General features: G+C 37.3%; 1 protein-coding gene across 1 annotated transcript in view; it reads left to right on the top strand.

The window, feature by feature from the left end:
* The window catches only part of SHB (SH2 domain containing adaptor protein B), a 341,443-nt gene that overhangs the window by 256,315 nt on the left and 58,690 nt on the right, over positions 1 to 26,438 (top strand). Inside the window, exon 5 of the mRNA XM_044660889.1 lies at positions 12,391 to 12,510. Within this exon, the coding sequence (XP_044516824.1) occupies positions 12,391 to 12,510 (120 nt within the window). The remainder of the gene's footprint in view (positions 1 to 12,390; positions 12,511 to 26,438) is intronic.

Raw genomic sequence — 26,438 nt, forward strand, 5'->3', positions numbered from 1 at the left:
CAAGTGAACATGACCCATTTGTATAAGCCTCCTCCTTTGCCTTGAAAAATCAACTTCCCACATTTACTCACTGTTAAGAATTTCCCAGCTTCTCCAGGTTCCTTTTAACTTGTGATAATGCCCTGGTTTCTTCATTTATTAGATAAAATAACAGGTACTCCCAGGTAAGCTGGTGTTCTTTCATAGAGCAATTTCCTTTCATTTTTTATTTTTAGTGTAGATGTAAGTACATTTATATTTTAGAGGGATATTCAATCAACAAGCATTTATTTTACTATGTGCCAGGCAACATGCTTACGGCTAGGAATAAAAAGAAAGGCAAAAAATAGGATCACTGCTTTCAGGAGTTCACATTCTTGGGAGAGAATATGCAATATCTGACAAGATATATATAGTGTCAATAACTAACACTGGGAGTGGGAGGCCAAGAAAGACTTCCTGTGGCAGGTAGGTTAGGGACCTGACCTTGTACTTTTTATTGGTGTAATGAGCTGACACATACTGGCTCCATGACCTCAGGCAAATTGGTTAACCCTTCAATGATCTACACCAGAGGTGTCAGACTCTTGAAACAAGTTAAAATGTAATTGGGAAGTTGGGGAAAATAAAAATACAATACAACATGGATGATATTATTTGGTGATTTTCTCAGTCAATATGTGGCTCATTCAAAACTGCTGCTATTCACAATTCTCCATAACTTGAAAAAAAAGTAGCAGATTAAAGTGGTTTCCTACATGCAGTCAGCACCATCTGCTCTGTCTACTCACTTTTGGGGCCCTGCTCATTATCTGTCTATAGAGTTTGTTCAAGATAAACATGTTGATGGACTGATTTGTTGAGCTTATTATCTAGCTCCTTGTCATAATTTGTGAGTTATACATTTTCTTTATTTTTCCTACGTAGAACAAAAATTTATAGGATTTTCAAGTCTGGAGGGACCTTAGAGATCATCTAGTCTAGGAGTTCTTAGCCTGATCTCTACGGATTCTTTTCTTTTTTTATTATATTGATTTTATTTATTTTTTATATTTATATTATTTATTATATTGATAATAAATTGAATCGCATTCTAAATTCATCAGAGGGATTTATGATTTAGAGCAATGCTGCAATGAATACTTGTATAAAATTTTTGGGTTTCAAATATTTTCACCCTAATTGATCTATTTTATAAATTCAAAGTTTGATATTTTGATTTTTCTTAAAGTAAGGCTTATCTCTATTTCCTTGATCAGATTCAGGATCTAATAACCTATGAAAATCAATGAATAATAAACTATCAAGGTTATCCTAATACAAACCAGACTCTGGGCATGTTAAGAGCAAATGATAATATTAATAGTACTAGCTAACATTTATAAGTGCTTTAGGGTTTTCGAAGCATTTTTATACATTTTCTCCTTTGAAAATATAATGGAGTTAAGATCATCTCCTTTATTTGCTGGTAGATCTGGAAGATTTTTGAATTCTACTTTTTGAGTAACAATAAAAACAAAAATTAGCTCCCAGTTTCTCTTTCTTCTCTTGATCCCAAGTAGTTGTGGATCTGGTAAAGGTCATGACCCTGGTTTTATTTTCTTTCCATTCTTTACCCACCTAGAATTGTTGTGGACTTTTTTTTTCATTTTTTTATTATCATGCATAACACATTTCTATATTGGTCATTGTTGTAAGAGCAAAGTCATACATAAACTAAACCTCAAAATAAAACCAAAATACACCAATGTGAAAAATGACTCCCAACAATTCTTTCTCTAGAGGTGGTTAGCATTTCCTGTCATAAGTCTTTCAGGATTGTCCCAGGATTGCATTGCTGAGAGTAGTCAAATTTTCAGAGATAATCATCGTCCAATATTGCTGTTATTATGTACAGTGTTCTCCTAGTACTGCTTATTTTGCTCTGCATCGGTTCCTGCAGATCTTTCCAGCTTTTTCTGAAATCATCTTGTTTATCATTTCTAATAGCACAATAGTATTCCATTATTGACATGTATCACAATTTGTTCAGCCATTCTCCAAGTGATGGACATCTCCTCAATTTCCAATTCTTTGCCACCACAAAAAAAAAGCAGCTATAAATATTTTTGTACAAGTAGATCTTTTCCCCTTTTTTATCATCTCTTTGGAATACAGACCCTGTAGTGACATTATCAGATCAAAGGAAATACAGTTTTATAGCCCTTTGGGTATAGTTCCAAATTGCCCTCCAGAATGGTTGGATCAGTTGACAACTCCATCAACAATGAATTAGTATTATGGATTATTTTTTTAATTAATAAATGCATTTCATTATATTTGGTTTTCTTTGTAATTTTTAAATATTTTACTTTTTGCATTTAAAAATATTCTGAGGTGTCCATAGACTTCACCAGATTGTGGGAGGGTTGGGAGGGGGGATCTGTGTTACCAAAAAGGACTGAGAATCTTAGTCTAACTCTATTTTAAAGTTAAGGCCTAGAACAAAGTGACTTGCCCAGGGTCTCATTAGAAATATGCACCAGAATCAGGTCTTCTGAATCCAAAAGAAAGAAAGAATTAATTTGGTTTGCCTGAGTGGCAGGAGTCAGCTGGAAAAGAATAAGCCACAAAATAATCCTAAATAGAACTTTAAATGTAAGTTAATGTTATTCTTGGATTGACTCCAGTCTTCTTCATTCTAAGGCATCTTTTCTGAATGGTATTTTGGTGTTAACATGCTTAAGAATCAGTCTCAATGACAGTGTCCCCAAGTTAACCATGTACAATTTAAAGTATAGATTCCTTCCGGAGGGTGATGTCAGAGCAAAGCCCTGAACTCTCAACACAGGGTTTTATATGTGGTATATGCTACTTTCCTTCATTCTCTTTTCTTTTTAATGGAAATTCTCTTTTCTTTGCCAAAAGAAGAAAGACTACAAAGAAGGTATTCTATTCCATTTTATATATGTTTATGTTATTTTAGTCTTGGATTGCAGTAGATGTCCCTGCCACACTATTGATAAATCATAGGTCCATCAAAGAATCCCCTCTGGTACTTAGCATTGGGCCATATACATAGAAAGCATTCAATAAATGCTTGTTCACTGGTGGAGAGAGCAGCACTGACCACCGTTTTGTGGACGACGTAGTACATCAGCCTAGGTGATTTGATGTTTTTATCATTAGAACTCAAGTTTTTTAGTCATTCATAATAGCATCCAGCAGGACATGCCCTTCTAAATGCATAGAAGATGAACAGATTGCAGGGTTCTCCAGATTTTATAACATACCCCTCCCCCTTACATTTTGTTTTTAGACTATACCGTAACGGAAATATGCTTCTCCGATGCCAATTTAACAGCTTAGATTTAGCTATACATTAAGACAGCAGAGATGATTTCTCAGCAGGTGTTGTGTTAATCATTTATCACAACCACACAGACTGGGTAGCAGGTTTTTCTTGTTTCTGTGCACAGAAACTGCGCTTTTTAATCAACAAACAAAGCAAGATCCAGAGATATCACACTCCACTTTACTTTTTTAAACAGTATCTTTGGTGTTGTTTTAAAATTAATCTATTCCTATGTAAATATCCAATCTGGCAGGCTCTGTTTTACCCAGCACTCAAGTTATTCTCTAGTTGTAAATAAAGCATCTAATTAGGGCATTCATTCTTAGAGGTCATCGAGAATGATTGAGCCCATTACCGCTAACCTTTTCTTGTGTTGTTTGAGGTTTGTTTTTTTTTTTTTCAGGGCAAAGAAAATATTTAATGCTTTTCATTAAGCTCTTTCTCATTAGCAGGGAAATAATTTCAGAAATGGGGGACTATTTCCATCAGCAACTCTTAGGTTTTAGTAATACCAGATCATATCAATCAAACCCCATTGCAATAATATTAATGATGAAGCTAAATTAAAATGCCATTCCTAAGATAGAAATGTGACTAGGTGGTTGAGTACATTTAGAGCCAGGCATGGAGGTGGAAGGTCCTGGGTTCAAGATCTAACTTCAGATACTTGCTAGTTGTGTGATCCTGGATAAGTCATTAATCCCAATTGTTTCATTACTTCTGCTTCAGAACCAATAGTAAGTATCAATTCTATGATAAAAGGTCAAAGATTGGTTTGTTGTTATTGTTTTAATCCTATATTATTTTTAGTCGTTTCCAATGCTAATCTATACTATGAAGGACAAGCTTGTCAACCACCTTATTTCCAAGTTGTGGTTCTTTTTCAAGTTTGAAATGACTGTTAGCCAGTTACCTTCCACTACCATCATTTTCTCCTATCATTATTAAATTAAAAATAATCAGCTGTATGGTTTACTTTAACTTTTAACATCCATTTTTTTAATGCAGTTTTGACTTGTGTGGAAATAAAAGCATCTTTAGGAAACTTGCAAGCACCTGAGGGCAGATAACTGTGATTTGAATATCACTTTGATGACAGGCCCTCTTTTGTCAAAGCAAAAAAAAAAACAACTCTTTCTCTGTGTTCAATTAAAATATTGATAGAGTAATACTGCAGTATGAATCAGATACAGCCCAGAAAAGGCCAGCAACTAATCAAAAAATCCTTCTTGAGTATTTCCTGTATGGCCAGCACTGTAGGAGATTAAAAAAAAAAAGATAAAATCATACACACACAACACCCACTTTCTCCCCAGGTGCTTATAACAGTAACAACCACTCACATTTATATAACATTTTCAAGTTTGCAAAGGGATTTGTATCTATTATCTCAATCTTGTGAAGTAGGTACTACAAATATATGTGATATTCCTAAATCTCAGATCTGACCATGTCATTTCGTTGCTTAGTGAATTTTAGTGCTTTCCCATTTTCTCCAGGATCAGATAAACTGTTTGGTGCATAAATTCCCCCACTGCCTTTTTAGAATTATTATATCTCTACTTCCCTTCCTTGCATCCTTTGGTCTAATCAACCTGGTCTTGTTAACTGCTTCTGATATGTGACATTCCATATTCCGTCTCCATATCTTCCTTTTTTTCTTTTTTTCAATTTTATTTTTATCATCATGCAATACCTACTTCCATAATGGTCATCATTGTAAGAGCACACTCACACAAGACCAAAATCCCAAAATAAAACTGTAATTACACTGGTGTGACAGATACTATGCTTTGATCCACATCCATCAAACTCCAACAAATCTTTCTCTTCTCCATACCTTTCTACAGGCTGCCTCTTCCCTGAACTCCCAGCCCCAACTCTAAGAATGCTTCACCTCCTCATTTCTCCCTAGTTTTTTTTTTTTCAAAACATAGTTCAAGTGCTATCTCCTTTGTGAAGCCTTTTAGGGATACTTCTTCTCCATCTCTTTTTTTCATATATTTTTGTGAACATCTATTATTTCTCCCAATAGACTGTAGTTGACTCAGTTATTTTCAGTCTTGTCCAACTCATAGTAATCCCCATTTGGGGTTTTCTTGGCAAAAACTGGAGTAGTTTGCCATGTCCTTTTCTAGCTTATATCACAGATGAGGAAACTGTGGCAAACAGGATAAAGTGACTTGTCCAGGATCACACAGCTAGTGTCTGAGGCCGGATTTAAACTCAGGAAGATGTCTCCTTGTCCAAGCCGCAGTACTTTGCTGCACTACCTAGCTGCCCTAATGTAGTTAAAGACTTCACTGGAGGAAGGGGCTTTTGTTGGGTCCTATCCCTAATCTCTTACATACATATTCATTGAATGAATGAAATAACTTTAGCCTGGTAGGATAAAAGGATTGGTAGGAGGTCAAGAGGCACAGAGAAGATGTTTGAAAATAAAAAGCAAACACAGATTCCTGAGTTATATTTGAAAGCTGGAGAGTGCTATCAGTTTTGACCTTAGAAAATATGTCATCCAAATTCCTCATTACTGTTTCTCTCCAAAAGTGTTATTCCATGTTGCTTGTTTCCTCTGGCAATAAAACATCCAAATGAACCTTCCCAACAACTAAATTCGAGCCATCCCTCATACTTTCTATGACTGTGTACTCTTGTAGGCTGGTTATTCATCTTTAACTTGCAGAGTCCAGACTTGGACATTCATAAGCAGTTTTGACTTCCTTCCCCAACCAGTCACTGGTTGCCCCTGTCCAGACAACTAAGTCTATTTCCCTTATTCTCTCCTTTCATTTGTATCTGGAAAGGATCTTAGAGATCTTCTCTTCCAACTCCTTCCTTTGATCGTAGAGATCTCTTCCAACTCCTTCCCTTTAAAATTGAGGAAACAGAATCTGAGACTCAAGACAGAGGGTATAAGTGACTGAGCTGAGATTTGAACACAGTTCTCATTTTAATCCTAGTGGGCTATTTACTATACCAATATTTAATAGAATTTAAACTATTGCTTGCTCTCTAGTTCTTCCTAGATATTTGGCAATGTTGTTATTGAAGTAATTATTCTAAAGATAAAAGGCTTCATGGTACAGTATGAAGAACATTGCCTCTGGAGTCAGGAAATCGAAATTCATTCAGCTGTGACTGACTTTTCTTGACCCCATAGACCATAGCACACCAGGCCCTTCTATCCTCTGTTATCTCCCATAGTCTATCCAATCTCTGTTTCCTTCATGACACTATCAATCTCATCCTCTGCTGACTTGTTCTTGTTTTGCCTTTAATCTTAACTAACATCGGGGTCTTTTCCAGCAAGTTCTTTCTTCTCATTGTATGGCCAAAGTATTAAAGCTTCAACTTCAGTATTTGACCTTCAAATGAACAGCCTGAATTAATTTATTCATGTATTGACTGATTTGATCTCCTTACTGACTAATGGGCCCTCAAAAATCTTAGAGGACCTGGTTCAAATCCTGCCTTGAGTATTTATTAACTATATGCCTTTAGACAATTTGCTTTACTTCCCTAGACCTTGGATTCTCTATAAAATAGCAGACTTAGATTAGATGACTTCAAGGACCCTCTAGCTCTAAATCCTTGATTTCCACTGTCATTAGCAATCACCTAATATTGAATACTAGTAATAGCAATTTGGATTAAGATTTTGACAAATCTGACACACAGCAAACACTTAAGCTCCTTGCCAAACAGAGATAGCAGCCAAGGGCAGCACCATTCTAGAATATAAACTTGTTTGCAAAATCTTACATTACCTCATAAAACTGAAAAGCACTGAAAAGAAACAAGTTTACAGAAAACGTGGCAAGATATGCAATTAAGCCAAATCATCTGAAGCAGATTTAAGGATGAAACTGGAAAACAACAAACAGACAGAAAATGGAAAATATCTGTAAACATTTCTGTAATAAGCACTTTCTTCCCACACTGGAAGCAAAGCTGCCAGATGTGTACAGTCTTAACATTAAAGTTTCCATTGTTCTCCATGAGGAAATAGAAATGGCTTTAAAAAAGACCAAGACACTAAGATCAGTTGGACTCGACCAAGTATACACAGCAGAATTCCATTCTGGAGATAATCCACATAAGATGGTGTAGAAGTATGAATTCTCAACATACCTTACAGAGAAGATACAAAGTATTTAGGAAAAACCAGACCTTATTGTGACCTCCTGAAAATAATTTATTCGTCCTTTATTTTTGAAGACCAATGATAACACAGGGTAATATCTTGACTTATGTCTGAAATGGATGCATTTAAGTGAAACAGAATTGCACAAAGTCATCAGTTTCACTTTTTCTTCCAGAATCATCCAAATCTAGCAGCAGGACAAAAGTCATGATGATTGGCAATGCCTGGGAAGCAGTGGATGACCGTGACAGCTTTGATATCCAACCAAGCTCTAAGTGTTTTTTCCACAGTGCCTTCTTTTACTCCCTCGATGTCCATTGAAACCAACTATTCTCATCCATCCATTCCACTTAGAGAGTCTCACATGCTTTAGACCGGACACCCCCCCCCCCAATCCACCAACAGATTTGAGGCTCTTTGGTTACCTTCCACGTGGTGTAGCCCATCTACCTAGAGCAGTGGTGGGCAAACTTTTTAAAGAGGGGGCCAAAGGAAAGGAAATGCTTATCTGTCTATTTCTAAAGCAACTCTTTCAATGTTTCATTCTATTGTATCCTACTCATTATATCTGTCAGATTAGGAATAATGTCCCCAGCTAGATAGAACATTTCAGGGGGCCACATCTGGCCCGGGGGCTAGATGGTTTGGCCAGCTGTAGCCACTGCACATGATACATACAGCTTCTTAGAGCCACAGTTGATAGAATTGGTCCTAAATGTCCACTTCTCTCCCAGCTCCCAAAAGGAACCAGAAATGGAATTGTGAACCATTCTGGATGGCAATTTGGAACTATACCCCAGATCTCAGTCCTAACTAAATTTCTCTAAAAAACCCTAAATCTATCTGCCTGAGAGGGCAGTATCTTCTACTAGGCCTATGCCCTCGCCTACTCTCCTACTCTCTCTATCTAGTAATATAACCACTATCTATCTTTCTTATCTACCCAGGTTATTAATAATCAATAAGGTTATTAAGGCCTTAATTCCATTCTCTGTCTCCAACCAGAGAGAGTGCTAACAGCACACCCTCTCCCCAGGAGACCCAGAGTCAAAAAGCCCTTCCAAGGGTCTGCAACTTACTAACTACACTCAGCCACACCCTTCTAATTGTCACCAACTGCCAGGCAGCACAGCAGGGGGTCTCTAACTGAGACATGTACAGCAAGGGGTCTCTCACTGAAAAAAATAGTATTGCTCATTTTCCTCTCAAATATAAAAAAGGAGAAATTAATAAAAAACTCTCCTAACAGATAGGTGCCTTATCTTTAAACATAATTGTGTCTAGTTTACGTATCCTGTCTTTACTTCTCAGACTGAGCAATAATATACTTTTTAAAAAAAAATTTCTGTCAGTATCATTTCTAAGTCAGAAGAGAGCAGCAAGAGCTGGGCAGTCAGGGAAAGTAACTTCCCATGGGCCACCCAGCTAGGAAGTGTCTGAGGACAAGTTTGAACCCAGGACCTCCTGTCTCTATTCCTCTGTGAGCCCCCTAGCTGCCCCCTGTAATATGCTTTTAAAAACATAGAATTGCATAGTACAGAGGAAAACGCACTATAGTTAAAGGACCTGGGTTCAGAACCTACTAATGACTTGTGTGATCTTAGGCAAGTCATTTAACCTACCTGAGCCTCAGTTTCCTCATCTGTAATATAATAAAATGTTAATAATAGTAGTAGATTATTAGTAATTAAATAGTAATAAATAATTAGTAAATAAAAAATGAGTAAATAATAAAATAATAAAAAGTCCCTTTCAATTCTTGTTCTGTGATCTTTTGATTTTATAAATTATCCAGTCAGGTAACACAGTGGATAGTTTATAAACCTAGATCTATATAGTAATAGATTTTTTTCAGAACTTTTTAAACCCAAATCAAGCAGACAGAAATTGGTGATTTTTCACTGTGATTGTACATCGGTCTCCTCACTCTCTCCTGCCATTCTTCTCTTTTAAGTTGTCTGCAATATATCTTTGCACCAATCGTTGGAGTCTTCGTGAGTTGGCCATAATAATGAGTATATTATTAAGGTAAAAATGTGCAAATAGGTAAAGATAGAAAAAGAAAGCCCAGATTTTTTTTCCTGTTTTTTGTTTTTTGGTTTGGTTTGTGCATACAAATATGTTTATCCAGCTATTTAATCTAGTCAAAGTCCTCGTGCTTAGCTCTGGAAATTCTCTATCGTTCTCCTAATTTCTAGTGTGTTTCTGCTATCTTAGCCACCTGAGCAACCTCCTCATAGCACTACTCTTTAAGTCGAGCTTTCGATCGAATTCCCCTGCACCTTAGACAATACATCCCTTTTTTTTTTTTAAACATTTTTAAACCCTTAACTTCTGTGTATTGCCTCCTAGGTGGAAGAGTGGTAAGGGTAGGCAATGGGGGTCAAGTGACTTGCCCAGGGACACACAGCTGGGAAGTGTCTGAGGCCAGATTTGAACCTAGGACCTCCCATCTCTGGGCCTGACTCTCAGTCCACTGAGCTACCCAGCTACCCCCAATAAATCCCTTTTGATGCTCAGCCTCTTCTCAATTAATGTTGCTTTCTCCCTGTCTCTTATGTGTATTTTGGTATCAGTTTATCCATACAAATGTGCTTTCTCCCCTGGAGAATGTGAGTTTCTTGAGGACAGGAACTGTTTTGCTATTTTTTTCTTTTTACTAGCATAAAATTAACAAATGTTTGTTGATTGAATGAATGAGAATACCCACACTCTAAGTCTTCAGGTAAAAGCTTAGTGACCACTTTTCTGGTTTTTTTATGAAGGGGATTCTTGTTTAGAAAAAGTTTGGACTTCTTCAGTCCTTTCTAACTCTGAGATTCTATGATACTTTTTTTAAACTACTTTAGGATCATAATATTTTAACTTAAGAGGTTATCAGCTCTTTGTACAGATGTAGGAACTAAGGAACATAGAAATCAAATAACTTGTCAGATAACTTATAAATCTGGGGGGGGAGTGGGAAGGTGGGAGATTTGAACCCAGCTCTTCCTGATTCCAGACTCGTTCAAGCCACTCTTCCACTCTGCTTTCTCCTTCAAATACTGCTTAGATTCATATGAAAAACAAAAACAAAACAGAAAGAGAAATTCCATTCAAAATAACTAGTGCATGTTTAAAAAAAATTGGGCATACACCTACCCAATAATTCTGTAAATACAAGTAGAAAACACTACAAAAATGAAGATATATTTAAATAATCTGTTGTTATTCGGTGGTTCATAGTATGCTAATACTTTCTATGGGTGGTTTGTTTTGTTTTTTTCTCCCTGCAAAACACCAGAGTAGTTTGCCATTTTCTTCTCCAGTGGCTTAAGGCAAACGGATATTAGATGACTTGTCTAGGGGTCACACAGCTAATAAATGTCTGAGGCCATATTTGAACTCAAGTCTTCCTGACTTCTGGCCCAGCTTCCTAGCTGCCTCCATATTTAAATAATTGGAAAGATATTCATTGATCATGGTTAGACCCTGCCAATTTAATAAAAATGTTACTACTGGGGCAGCTGGGTAGCTCAGTGGATAGAGAGCCAGGCCTAGAGACAGGAGGTCCTAGGTTCAAATTCGGCCTCAGCCACTTCCCAGCTGTGTGACCCTGGGCAAGTCACTTGACCCCCATTGCCTATTTAAAAAAAAAATTGTCACTACCACTTAATTTACAGGTCATTTTAATTTACAGACTGGTGTCATACTGATCAAACTATCAAAACATTACTTTATAGAACTAGGAAGGAAATGACCAAATTCATCTGGTCCAAATGATTGAGAAACTAAAGGAGCCTAATGGAGAAAGTGTGGGAAAGGAGGCTTGGCGAGCTCAGATCTCAAACTTTGTTACAAAAGAGTAATGAAAATTATTTGATACTTTTTGAGAACAGAAAAGTTGATCTTAGATCTACAAAATCCAGAAGCAAAGTAATATAATAATAGTCTTAGTCAGTGTTCTACAAATCCAAATACTCAAACTCCTGGGATAAACTTAGACTAACTATTCAACCAACAGCTGGGAAAACAGGAAAGCGCTCTGCTAGAAATTCAGTTTAGGCCAGCAACTAACACCATGTGCCACAGTGAGTTCCAGATGGATAAAGGAACTAGATGAAAAGGTCATATCATTAAAAAAAAAATACAGAAGCAGGGGATAAGATACCTTTTACAACACTGAAAAGGGAATAGTTCTTGAATTCATAATACAAGGGGGGGTCAGAATATTTGATAAAATGCTTGTTTTTTAGAGAAAAATAAAATTTGGAAGGAAAAAATAAGCATTTTAAAAAGTTAAATGACTGACACGTTTTAGATTTTTCTCTTCAAAAGAAAAATGGGTATTACCTTCCATTGAGATTTTTTTCTGTGGTTTCCCTAGGATTTAAAAGAAGTGACTTTAGAGGTCCTCTCAGACAAATCCCTACTTTTACTGATGATGAAATTGAGGTCCAAAGACATAAAAAGTGCTTCATTTTCCACTAGTAGTAAAAACAGGGCTAGCACTCAGACCCAGACCCTCTTGTCTCCAAATCCAACCTGCTTCCACCATACTTCTCTGCCACAAACAGAAATATAGTTCCCCATCTCTGCTCCAGCTGACAGCATTCTCCCTCCTGGGTAATCTATAGCTCTTTTTATATTATTGATCCCACAAAAATGAGTGATAGTGCGATTCCCAGATATCCAATTAATACCAAATTTGTTTGGCAACAATACGTTAACAGTTTGCTGTAATCCCGTTCCAAATGATTAATGCTCTGTGTAATGAGCCCCAAGTAATGGCATCACAGCTGTCACCTCATAGCAAAAGAGAACCTCTTAATGTCCATCTTTGTGAAATTACGCTATTTTGGAAATAAATTGTTTATTCTTTCAAATGTGTGGTCTTTCTGCTGTATGCTTAATTAAATATACCTTTTTTGCCTTTTTTTTTTTTTTTTAGCTGGTATCATGGAGCAATCAGCAGAACAGATGCCGAAAATCTCCTCCGGTTGTGTAAAGAGTGTAGCTACCTTGTAAGAAATAGCCAGACAAGCAAGCATGACTATTCTCTGTCACTGAAGTAAGTACAGTTTAATCACACCTTTCTGGCACCCAATTTCTTAATCTCTTTGCCAACTTATGAAAGCTAAAGTTCAAAGAATTTTTTAAGGGACCCCAAGGAATTTTAACCTACTTTCCCCCAAGAGTTTGTACTATTCTAAGTAGCCAGTCTTGGATTTGTTCTTATGTTCTTGGGACATGAAGGAATTTTTAATGTTCACCTTTGTTTTTCCAAAAGATTAAAATATACTTGTTTTTTCTCCCAGTTTTTATATGAAAATGGTTACTTTCCTTTTTATCTTTTGGTACATTGTGTTATTACATTTAAGTTACTAGGTTTTAATTTTATTCCCAGTCTTGGAAGATCATTACAGGATTTGGTATTTGGGGAATAATTCTTCACAATATATGTAAACCCACTCTATGTTTTGTATTCAGCATTTGATTCAAAAATTATTCATTGCTGATTCTTTGTGAATGAGGCATTTATACAAAGTTTTGGAGACCTTTCAAAGAAAATGGGCCAGTTAAGAAAAAAGGGTTGCTTTTTATTTTTCATTTAAGCTCTTCTAATTTTTATGGCCTTGACATTGTTTTGAATTTTTTTGTTCAATTGGTTTTTTATTTTAAATGAAATCAGAATCTGGAAGAAATCAGAAGCTGGAAAAGACCTTAGCAATTATCTAGTCCAAACCCTCATTTTACAGATGAGCTGAAAGCTAGTTAGAAGTAGAGACAGGAGTCAAATCTAGTCTTCCCAAACCAACAAATGCACAACACAAGGACCCAAGTGCCTCTACATTTTTCCTTGCCTTTGATAGCATATTGAATGTTTTCTGTAATCAAAGTTGTCTGCTTTATTTCCTATAATCCCTTCTATCCCTTTTTAATTAAGAATTCTTCCCAAACTGTAGTGGTGAAAGGTTACCGTAACCCATTATCTTTTTTTTTTTTAATAGTATGACCTTATAAATTTAAGTCATGTACTCAGTTTGAATTTATTGGGATATATGGTATAAGATATTGGTTTAATCCTGTTTTCTACCAAACTGCTTTCCTATTTTCCTAGCAGTTACTGTCAAAAGGGCATCTTCCTCCCCAGTAATGTATGTTTGTTGGTTTATCAAACACACGGAACTACTAATTTTTATTACTTCTGTTTCTTGCTTAGCTAGTCTGTTCCACTGATCTACTTCTTTGTTTTTTAACTAACACTAGGTAGACGTAATGATCTCTGCTTTATAATATAAAATGACATTTGGTAATATTACGCCCTTTCCATTCATAATTTTTTCTTGTTTTTTTGAGATTATAAACCTTCCAAGTGAATTCTGTTTTTTGTATCAAATTCTAAGTATAGTCTTAATAACTTCATTGGTGTAGCTCCAAATCAATTTGGATAGTGTTGGCATTTTTATTATATTGTCAAGGCCCAATCCTGAGCACTGAATTATTTAATGCTCTCTTATTTCTGTCAAAAGTTGTATTTATATAAATCATGTGTGGGGTGGGGGGCACATAAGTTAAATCAGATAGTTTGTATATTTAATAATTATTTTGAATGGAATGGCTCTTGTCATTTCTTCCTTATTTTTGTTTATATTGTATAGAAATGCTAACATTTTGAATCCTGCATTCTTGCCATTAATCTTCTCAGTTTCCTCACTAGTTTTCTGGACTTTTCTAATTATACCCACTATGTTGGTTGCAAATAGAGATAATTGTGTATCATTTTGGTCCCTGTTTTTATTTTTTATTTCGTGCTATTGCTATAACTGGCATTTCTATATGTCAAATAATAGTAGGGAAAAGGAATATATTTGTACTGGAAAAGAGCCTAGTCATTCTCCATTACAGTTTAATAGCACCTGGTTTTTTTTTATATTCTATATGATTTTGAATATTCTAGCACCTGGTTTAGATTTATGTTTTTCATATGCTGTGTGATTTTGACAAGTCTAGCTCTTGATATTAGATATATGCTTTTGAACACATGAAAGAAGAACCTTTCTGTGCCTGTATTTTTAGGATTTTTTACATAAAAGACTACTGATTTTTGTTAAAGAGGTTACTGCATTATTGAAATAAGCAAGTGGTTTTTGTTATCTTGGTTGTTTACATGATTAATTATCCTCATTGTTTTCCTAGGGTAGCACCATTCTTACAAACCTGATCTAAATCCAATTCAGTCAATGAATTATTTTCTGGATATGTTTCTGTATTCTTGGGAGAATTTTGCTTAACTTTTTATGCATCAATTATTCTGTGGAAAGTTTGGTTTTTAGTTTTCTCTCTGTTTTGTGTTTCCCACCTGTTTGAATATAAAAACTTTAATCATTTCATAAAAGGAGTTTGGCAGGGTTTTTCTATCTATTTTGAGAGAAATTTTGTGGCATTTGAATCACTTACTCTTCAAGTTTTTGATAGAATTAGAATTCATTTGTAAACCTCTACCTGACCTGAGATTGTTTTTTCCTCTTTTTGTTATTCATTCATGGTTTTCTCATGTTCTTTTTCTGAAATTTAGTTAAGAACTCTTTCTTGTTTTGTTAATCAGGTAGTTTATGTTATTGTTTATTTTCATTAGTTTCCTTTGAATTCTCAGTTGTGCTGACATATAATATGTGTAGTAATTTCTAAATGTTTTATTTCTTCTTACATTTAGGGTTATAAATGTTTTCATATTTGCTTCTGTCAGCTATCTATATCCATATAGATTTATAATATAAATTTACCTCCCTTTATAAGTCAACACTTAGTCCCTGCCATTTGTTTCTACAAATCTAATACCATTCTTAACTTCTTCCCCAACTCCAGATCCCTTCTCAATCATCCTGTCCAATGCCACACTCCTTAGGTTTACTTGTATTTTTATTCTTATTCTACTTCTCTCCCTCTCCCTTGTTCCCTCCCTCCTTCCCTTCATTTCTCTCTCTCTCTCTCTCTCTCTCTCTCTCTCTCTCTCTCTCTCTCCTTTCTCCCTCTTTCTCCCTCTATTCTTCCTCTCCCTCTCCCTGTCTCTTTCTCTTCAGATAAGCATTTAGGTACCTTATCCTTCCTGCCTCATCTTACCCATTCATCTATTTAAGTGATATTAATTATTAATTCCACTTTCTAAAAAGTGTTTTCTCTCCACCTCCTTCTTATTACTGCAACCATTCTCTAGTCTATTCTGAAGAATACTAATTCTTTGTGGAGAGCATCATGATACATTGGGAAGTGTTCTATAACCATAATCTGAGGAATTCAGCTTTTTTTTTTTTGGTCTTATCTTTTCTTCACTTTTCTTTTGATTTCTTTTTATGATAACTGTAACCCATGTTCTACTTTGGCTTTGGCTATGTCATCCCTTTCCAGATACTCCTCCTCCTCCTCCTGTTCCAGTTAGAGACAGCATAAAGATGCCTGACATTTGTTGTCAAAGTGTCTTCTCAAATTCAACAATTCTAATTTCTGGACCTATTTCTTTAATATCGTCTCTTGTTTCTTAGTTCTTCTCAACCAGTCTGGAGTGCCCCCTTGATTTTTCCAGAGGATTTGCCATATTTGTTGCATTAACCTTAGTTTCCTTTGTTGAAAAGCATTTGTCCACTGAGATGGACCTTTTCTTAAAATACTTACTCCTGTCTTCTAAATCAGCTTGCTGATTTTTCTTTGAGGTCTACTGAAAATGTGCTTATCATCATTTCCTTCCATTCAGAAGTCCCAACCCTATTTAGACCCTCCCCAACACTTGCTGCCAATTCCCTCTTCTTTCTGACTCCTCACCCAAGGTTGAACAAGGTCTGTTTGTCTCAGAGATCAAGAGTAGCCAGTCGAAACATTGCTACAGGGATGCTCCAAATAGTCAATAAGATGAATTCTTATACCAATTCCAGTCTTCTTGGTTTCACTGTCCTTTGTGCTGCTGTCCCAGAAGTGTCACACATGCAGCCTAATGTGGCCTTAACCAGATTCAAATATAATTGGGGAATAGTTAACAAAAGAAGTAAGAATACAATAAATGATAGGAAAATGTTGATATGTGGTCTTCTGAATTGGTATGCAGCCTGCCAGGATCCTAATGTAAGATTCAGTGGCCCCACACACCTGAAAATTATACTCTGAGAAGACTTTGCCCATAGATCTTTGGATATGGTCACTGAGGAAAATATATAGAGTCACTTCACTATATTTAGGTTGCATTTCTTTTTGTTTCTTTCTTTAATTAGTTGAGGGAATGGGGGTGAGGGGAAGACAGAGAATGAGAATAAATGCTTTTTATTTTTAAAATAGCAAATTAAATTTTATAAGAAACTTTGCACTTGAGGCTCTTCTCAAAACTTCTATCTCCTAGCTATCTTTTTCCTTCTGTATTAGTTACTTTTAGTCAACAGTGTGTTTTTACTGTCCTCCCTCTTTTACTTTCTCAGGTTCTGTGTTTCTCCACTTGCCACTTACTTTTCTCCTTGTGGTTTCCTTTATAATCCTATGTATTTCATAAAATGATTATAAAAATATTATTTTGAAAAAGGGTCCATAGGACTAGCAGACTGCCAAAGGGGTCCATGATACTAAAAAGGTTAAGCTTAAACTTTTAATGTAACCCACTACCTACATTTTTTTTTAAACCCTTGTACTTCAGTGTATTGTCTCATAGGTGGAAGATTGGTAAGGGTGGGCAATGGGGGTCAAGTGACTTGCCCAGGGTCACACAGCTGGGAAGTGGCTGAGGCCGGGTTTGAACCTAGGACCTCCTGTCTCTAGGCCTGACTCTCACTCCACTGAGCTACCCAGCTGCCCCCACTACCTACATTTAATGGAGGAGAAAATTGAGGCCTTTAAGAGAAGACTGTTTTCCCAGAGTTATATAATGAATTCATAGAGTTAGGACTAGAATCTGGGTCTTAATCTTAAGTCTAATGATTTTTCCTCTTCAGACATATCTCCCCACTATCCTTAAAAATGAAAGAGAAGGCTGGTCTAGTTCAAGGGCCTCAACTTGCCCTGGTAGCAGAATGTCTTTGGGACATGTCACAGGCTTAACTGCAAAAAAGGAGAAAGCTCAAAAATGTGAGAAACAGGGAATTTACCCCTCCACCTATCCTGGAAGGAGGAATTCCCTCAAATACCCCCCAAAAATGAAAAAGTGAACTTCAAAGTCTTAAAACCAGAGCAGCATTGAGAGGGCTAAAGATGGTCCAAAATATAGGTGGAATGAGACTGCAGTGGCCAGCTCAGGAATGATTGGAGAGATGGGAATTGATAGGTTAGTAAATTGGTCTTCAGCATTTTTTTTTCTGTAAGAGTTCCATTGTATAGAGTTCTCTCACTCAACTTGTTTGGTACTGAACCTACTGAAGTTGGGAGGTTTTTATTTGTGTTTTTTGGGTTATTGCAAGCAAAGCCACCCCTAGGAAATTTTTCATTCCCTGCCATCTCAGAATTCACACATCAAACAAACATTTCTGGCTAATATGAAGATAAATGAAGATCTAGTTGTTTGCAAGGCAATGTGAATGGAACATTGTCCCAGTAAACAAGATCAAATAGATATGTTCCTTTGTGTATTTCCTCATGCTTCCTGACTTTTTATTTTTTATAACCAGCTTCCCATTCTGCTCTGAAATTTGTCCTCCAAATCCATTTCAGGGCAGATTTCCAAAATCAATTCCCACACATAGAAAACCTAAAGCTATTGCCATCTCTTTCATTTTGAAGGGGAATGGGGGAATATAAGACTAAAGAGGAAAAATCATTAGACTCAAGTTCTTAAGACCTGGGTTCTAGTAACAATTCCACCCACCACAAATTCATTATATGACCCTGGGAAAACAGCCTTCTCTTAAAAGCCTCAATTTTCTCCTCTGTTTAAAAAAAACACTACATTAAAAGTTCTTAACCTTTTTAGTATCTTGGGCCCCTTTGGCAGTCTGCTAAGGCTGATGGACCCCTTCTCAAATTAATGTTTTTAAAGTCATGAAATAAAATAAATAGGATTACAAAGGAAACCAATTATATTGAAAGAACTATCTAAATATAGTGTCCCAAAAGTCTTAATGCTGTTTGAAGGCATCAAGGTAGCCTATAAGAATGCTGGGCCAGGGGGCAGAGAAGACCTGAGTTCATATTCAGTCTCAGACATTTACTAGCTGTGTGATCCTGGGCAAGTCGCTTCATCCAGGTTGCCTCAGTTTCCTCATCTGTCAAGTAAGCTAGAGAAGGAAATGGCAAACCACTCCAGTATCTTTGCCAAGAAACCCCAAATGGGGTCGGGAAGACTCAGACATGACTCAAATGACTGAACAACAATAATAAGCTAGCTTTTTGTTGCTAAAAGTGACTCCATGACTTTAGGGACAACCTATTTCTTTTTTTTTTTTTTTTAAGTTCATCATCCCCAAGAATTAAGAACCCATGGAACAAATTATCACTTAACACCATAGGATCATATGGTGTGTTTTTTCCTAAAACCCTTATTTTCTGTCTTAGAATTGATACTAAGTATTGGGTTCCAAGGCAGTAAAGGCTAGGGAGGTGGGGTTAAATGACTTGCCTGGGGTCACATAGCTAGGAAGTATCTAAGACCAGTTTGAACACAGGGCATTCCCATCTCCAGGCCTGGCTGTCTACCCCCTGGGCCACCCAACTGCCCCATGCTCAGCCTTTCCTCTTCACAATTCTTTATGAGCCAAATTACAAATTTCTCTCTATTGAAGATTGATGACAAATGTCACTTTTAACCTACTCAATTATGCTTTATCTTAAAAAAAAAAGGAATGTTATTAGTCTGTATTTGTGCTCCCTCTAAGGAGTCCTTGGTGCCTTAAATACTTAATAATTTTCACATTCAATCCAGCAAATTAATAATCAAGCCAGTTATCACATTCAAGAAAATCAGTGTGTGAAACCACAAATCAATTAGGATGTGGCATTCCCCTCTAAAGAATCAAAAAAGTTATAATTTAGTTCTATAAAGCCAACTCCCTTCCAGAGAAGAGGACAACTCAGCCTTAAGTGATGGTGATAGTTAGCATTTCTATATTGCTTTTTAGGTAGCTTTGCAAATTGCTTTACAAATATTTCATTTTACCTTCCTAACAGCTCTATAAAGTTAGATTCTATAACTATCCCATTTTATAGATGAGGAAACAGAGGCAGGAGGGGGAGGTTAAATGATTTACCCAGGGTCACACAGCAAGTAATGGTCTGAGGCTGAATTTTAACACCAAGTTTTCCTGACTCCGTGGCCATCACTTTCCACTGCACCACCTGAGCTGCCTGATAGCATCTCACTATTCTATCAGTGATGTCAAATTCATAGAAACCAGACCTACTCAATGAACATAAGGATCCCCAAGGGCTTCATATTAGGTGCATGTTAACAGTATCTATTATTGCACATTAACATTTGCTTATTTAATGTGCTTGTCTAATATTAAATATTAGGATTTTCTGAGTTTATTGTGTTTTATTTAATCTGGCTTAAGAGTATTGTGGGCCGCTACAGGCTACTCTAGGGAGCTCTCTTAAGACTATAAATGGCAGAGAATGTGTAGACCTACATTGGTGGAAGGAATTTCCTGATCTGGGATTGCCATACACAGTGAAATCACAGATTCCATCCCTACTTCCTATCCTCTTTATTTCCAGCAGTGTCCCTCCCATTTCCCTAGCCAGGGAGCCATCTCTTGGAATAATTCTTAACAAAGGGAGAAAAATGTAATTCAACAGAGCTGACTGACATGTTTATCTAAGTCTGACAATATAATAAATACTCTACACCCAAAGGACCCTGCTTCTGCAAAGAAGGGAAAAGTGCAGGGCCGCTAGGTGGCTCAGTGGATCAAGAGCCAGAGGCTAGAGATCCTGGGTTCAAATGTGGCCTCAGACACTTCCTAGCTGTTTGACCTGGGAAAATCACTTAACCATGATTGTTTGGAACTAATATGTAGTATTGATCCCAAGACAAAAAATGAGGATTTTTTTTAAAAAAGAAGAAGTAAAGGGTGCACATTTCCTCAGCTCTTCTCCAGTCCCATTTTTTTTTAACCTTTACCTTCCATCTTAGAATCAATACTGTGTATTGGTTCCAAGGCAGAAGAGTGGTAAGGCCTAGGCAATGAGGGTTAAGTGACTTGCCCAGGGTTACACTGCTAGGAAGTGTCTGAGGCCAGATTTGAACCCAGGACCTCCCATCTGTACAACTGGATCTCAATCCACTGAGCCACCCAGCTGCCCCCAGGCCCAATTTCTTTTGGTTGTTATCATGTACAAAAATCTGAAGACCTCTGAGGAGCCTGTGGTGTAATAATAATCTGGGTAAGGGTGGAAATAACCTGGGTGGCCATACTTAGTGAGAGAGAATGAAAGGGAGGAAAAGGGAGGAATAAATAATGAATAAATATAAGAAAATAGAATCATAGTTTTGAGTTAATTCACACAAACCATGTTGAACGTTTATGAAGCTCTTGATAAAGATGCATTGATGAATTCAAGACCTAACTGGCATGAACAGCAAGTCTGTAGAGGCAGCTATGCACCCCTTTCAAGAGCCCATATCAATGCCCCATCTTCCTGTGGGGTGCTCGGCCCTCCACAGCTACCACAAAGGCCAAAGTGAGAGAAACTGAGCTTAAAACAGCAATTGGACAAGCCAGTTAGGCTTAAGGACCCATTTCTTAATAATGAGCGTTGTTAAACGTGAAAATAAACCACAGAATGGTAATCTCATTTTCAGGAGGTCTTTTAAAGCATAAGCACCTATATGACATGCTTTAGGCACAGAGGAGGGGGAAGAGGTACTTTCTAGACCTAAATTCTGCATTCTAGCCCAATCTGTCACACATCACCTGCTCTTTGTTTGCCAGTGGCAGCCCCTGCCTTGGAAAGCCAGGCTGTGAGACTCCACGGGAGACCGTCCTATTGGATCAGCAGTACATCTTTTGCTTCACAAATTTTAACAACCCAATCTCCCTGAAATCCACATGCCTTCTGTTTAGCCTGTCGGATTATGGATGAAATCCAGCCGGCAGCCCTTACATGGAAGGAGAATAAAATTGTATTAACCATCCAGGAAAACAAAAGAGGTCTATCTAGACAGAAATAGATGATACGTTTGCCCTACATCGGGGAGAATTTGTCCACCACAAGCTAGCATGGTGGGTGGGCTTGAGTTCCTTTTAGTGTTATTGTTCCCCCTGGATATCTGGAGAGGGGCAGGAGCATCTGGTTTGGTGATCCATGTGCCCCTTATCTCCAGATGGACTTTCCCTCCCCCAAAACAATGGCACCTTACATCTGCAAAGCTCTTCACAGTTTAATAGAGTATTCACACGTCCATTCTGTTCTTTGATCCTTACCACAGCCCTACAAGACAGGCAAAGGAGGCATTATTATCCCCATTTTATAGATGAGGAAAGCAAGGCTCAGAAGGGGAAAGGAATTTACTTTAAGGGCTCTTTCTTGTCACCCTCCATGGCCAACCAGAGATTGAAGCGAACCCAAATGCCTGAGATAGAGACATCGTTTTACACTGCCCCTACGCTTTTAGCACTGGCCTGCCCATGGAATGTGAAGTCCATCATTAAGCCTGGAATTCATCCCAAAGCACAAGCCGATGGATTATGGGTCCTTTGTGTCATCCAGCACCTAGGGACCAAACTGTACAACTGGCATCCTTGGGCATGTTGGATCTTGGCTTAAGCCTTCTTAACCAAAAGGCCTGGGATGTACTCATCTGCTAAATGCCCACTCAGAACATTAGTGTAAGACAGTTTATGTGGCACAAAGAAGGTTCACAAACTTATGCAATGTAAAGCTTAAAAAAATGTTTTTTAATTTTTTTTTTGAGATTTTAGAAATAGAAGTAGGGTCCTAAACCCTGCAGCAGCATATTGACTTAGAAAAACACATATTAATGTTTTCTATATTCTATTGTATTTTTATTTATTTGCTCAAATATTTCCCAATTACATTTTAATCTGGGTGAAGCCCCATATTTGATGTTCACTGTTCATGGAGTTATGAATTGCTCTAACTGTTCAGGAAAATAATATGGAATTATACTAGAAAAGCCATTAAATTAGACATACCTTTGACTCAACAATACCAGTGCTGAGCATATATCCCAAAGAAGGGCAGAACCAAAGGGAAATATCCCAAATATGCAGTAAAATACATGGCCACATTTTTTGTGGTTAGGGGAAAAACAGACAAAGCAGGTGCCTGTTGTTTGTAGAGATTGAACAAATCGTGGCATGGGAATATAGTGGAATATTGTTATACTGTAAGAAACCATGAAAAGGAAGAACTTTAAAAATCTTTGGAAGAATTTTATGACTGATAGGAAAGTAAAGAGAAACAGGGAGCCATTTTTTACAAAATGACCCTATAATGTAAGGAAAGCCTTGAAAGATTTAAGAACTTTGAGCAGTCAACTTTAGAAGATGATTGTGAAATTTACTGCCCTCTTTTCAGCAAAGATGTAAAGAGCATGACTTTGAAATGAATCTATTATTATTATGGATTTTGTTTTGCTTAACTGTACTCTGTCATAGGAAATGATTCTGTTGAAAGCAGGGAAGAGAGAATCTTAGAAAGCAATAGTAATTGGGGGCAGCTGGGTAGCTCAGTGGATTGAGAGCCAGACCTAGAGACGGGAGGTCCTAGGTTCAAATCTGGCCTCAGACACATCCCAGGTGTGTGACCCTGGACAAGTCACTTGATCCCCATTATCTACCCTTACCACTCTTCTGCCTTGGAGCCAATACACAATATTGACTCCAAGACGGAAGGTAAGGGTTTAAAAATTAAAAAATAAAATAAAATAAAGAAAGCAATAGTGATTTATACATGTAATTAGTAAATAATAATACAATAATTTTAACAGTAATTTAATAAACAAAAAAGTGAAACATTTGGGCTTGGGGAGGTGGCACAACGCATGAACTGCCAAGTCTAGAGTCAGAAGACCTTAGTTCAAATCTGGCCTCCTATACTTATTAGCTTTGTGAACTTGGGCAAGTCATTTAACTGTCTCAGTTCCCCTCATCTGTAAAATGAGCTGGAGAAGAAAACGGCAAACCACTCCAAATATCTTTGCCAAGAAAACCCCAAATGAGGTCACAAAGAATTTGACACAACTGAAATGACTTTAAAATTTTAGCCTTTTAAAATGATTTTATTCTTTTTATTTTTTTTTTAACCCTTACCTTCTGCCTTGGAACCAATACTTTGTTTGGTTCCAAGAAGAGTGGTAAGGTCTAGACAATGGGGGTCAAGTGACTTGCCCAGGGTCACACAGCTAGGAAGTGTCTGAGGCCAGATTTGAATCTAGGACCTCCTGTCTCTAACCTGTTTCTCAATCCACTGAGACCCCCAGCTGCCCCCTTAAAATGATTTTAGAGATCATCTAATCTCATCTTTTTACAAAGGAGTGCAGCAATGAGGAATAGGTACAGAAGCCAGAGCAGAACCCAGAACTCTTTAACTCCCACTCCAATGGATTTATCACTGCACCAGTAAAGGGAGCTTGACTTAGAATAACTTTTTGTTCTTGGAAAGAAAAGCAACTACTACAAAGTAGAAAGGATTATCTACCTCTACTTTCTCTATTCTTTTTTGAGACCATATTTATTTAATTCTGCCAACCTCTGGGTGTTATCTGTTTTCCCATACTCTTCATCACATGAGACTCAATAGTGGCTCAGTCTGTGCCATTTAATCCCCTCCCCCCAAAGCAGATGGGACGTGCTTCAAAAAGAAGAGGGGGGAAAATTCATTTTTGTCCTTGAGTATCCCACATAATCAGTTTCTGAAAGCTGTTTGTTGAGCCATCTTACTGTGGGGGCCGTAAGGTTTTTCTTTTGGAAGCTCAAAAATCCCTTCAGACTTCATTGTCCTGACCCTCTTTCAAGGTGAAATCTTCCTTCCTAAACCCACCTCTTTTTCCTTTTGCCAATTCCACAAGAATTCTTTTGGTAGCCAGCACCTAGGAGAGTTCCTGGTACCCAGAAAGTGTAAGGGATGGGAGTGCTCCCACTTCTATTTATTCTAATCACAGAATGTAGTCCCACTTAATGAAGTTTTGATGTGTTCAAAGTTAGGAGGTTCAACCTCTTTACTGATTGGGTCAAAAAGAGAGCAGTCCAATTGACTCAACAATGAATTAGCTGTACCTGGACCTTTATGAGATGCTTCTTGTTGGATATTTGGATGGATTCTTTTAGCCTCCAGGAATTCATCTTTTTTCCTTAAGGAGGCTGAAACAAATTTCTGGAAAGAAATTGGGGAAAGGTTTCACAGTGTTACCTTCAAGAATCAGGAATTCCGACTGCCTGCCCTTTGGTCCAGCCATACCATTGTTAGGTTTGTACCCCAAAGAGATCATAGATAAACAGACTTGTATGAAAATATTCATAGCTGTGCTTTTTGTGGTGGCAAAAAACTGGAAAAGGAGGGTATGTCCTTCAATTGGGGAATGGCTGAACAAATTATGGTATATACTGGTGATGGAATACTATTGTGCTAAAAGGAATAACAAACTGGAGAAGTTCCAGGCGAACTGGAGAGACCTCCAGGAAGTGATGCAGAGCGAAAGGAGCAGAGCCAGAAGAACACTGTACACAGAGACTGATATACTATGGTAAAATTGAATGTAATGGACTTCTGTACCAGCAGCAATGCAATGACCCAGGACAGCTCTGAGGGATTTATGGTAAAGAACGCTGCCCACATTCAGAAGAAGAACTGCAGGAGAGGAAACATAGAAGATAAACAATTGCTTGAACGCATGGGTTGGGGTGGACATGATTGGGGATGTAGACTTGAAACTACCACACCAATGCAACTACCAACAATTTGGAAATAGGTCTTGATCAAGGACACATGATAAAACCAGTGGAAATGTGCATCGGCCATGGATGGGGGGAATGCAAGGGGTGAAGGGGAAAGTAGGAGCATGAATCATGTAACCATGTTAAAAATGAATATTAATAAATGTTTAAAATTAAAAAAAAAAGAATCAGGAATTCCAAGGGAATGAAAACTTGTACTTTTTGATAAAAGCTGGGAAGAGCTAGCCCTATAATAGCCTTAGCTAGGGCGTGGCATGTTGTCTATATTCCATACCCTACTTCAACAGTGAGTAGGATAGCTTTGCTCTCTGATGCTAAAGAGAGCATTTGAGCTGTCTTTGGGGACAGCGTCAGATCAATTAAATGTTTTCAGTTAAGTTTTCCTAACTGCACTTCAGAAATTCATTTGCATGTGTCCTGATTAGTCTTATATCGATCTCTACTTATTTCCCTAATCTGCCTACATCTTGGTCAGCTCTCTCACTATTACATGGAAAATTATTAACTGCTTTTGAACCTTCCAATGAATGTGTTTACTACATTTTCATTTTTATCACAATCACAATTGGGAAAAGGGCTAGACTTGAGTCTGAGGACCCGGATTCAAATCCTGCCTCTACTGTTTATTTCCTATATTACTTCGGATAAGCCACTAAAATTTTTCAAGCCTCAATTTCCTTATCTGTAAAATAAGGGTCTTGGAACTACAAAGGATGATTTCTGAGGTTCCTTCCACCTCTAGATGTATGATCCTAACAAAATGCACAGGAGTATGTGGGAAATGGTTTAAGTGTGCTAATGTTAGGAAACAATCCTCTGGATGGCTTTATCTGCCCACAAAAGTATGTAAACTCTCCTTTGGTCACTCTTTGTCTCTGTCACCTGTGACCTTCTCCATCTTGTGCTAATGGCTAGCATTTCCTAAACCTGCTTTAGGACATAGTTTGTTATTTTGTAATCAAAACTCATGGGCAGGGGAGGAGGACTGTTTATTAAAACAAGGAAAAGTATCATTGTAGGTAGACTCTAAAAGTAAAAGGAATGTTTTCAGGGGCAGCTAGGTAGTACAGTGCCAGACCTAGTGACTCTAGAAGACTGGATTCAAATTTTG

The sequence above is a fragment of the Gracilinanus agilis genome, chromosome 1, assembly GCF_016433145.1.
Source record: "Gracilinanus agilis isolate LMUSP501 chromosome 1, AgileGrace, whole genome shotgun sequence".
NCBI classification, from domain to species: Eukaryota; Metazoa; Chordata; class Mammalia; order Didelphimorphia; family Didelphidae; genus Gracilinanus; species Gracilinanus agilis.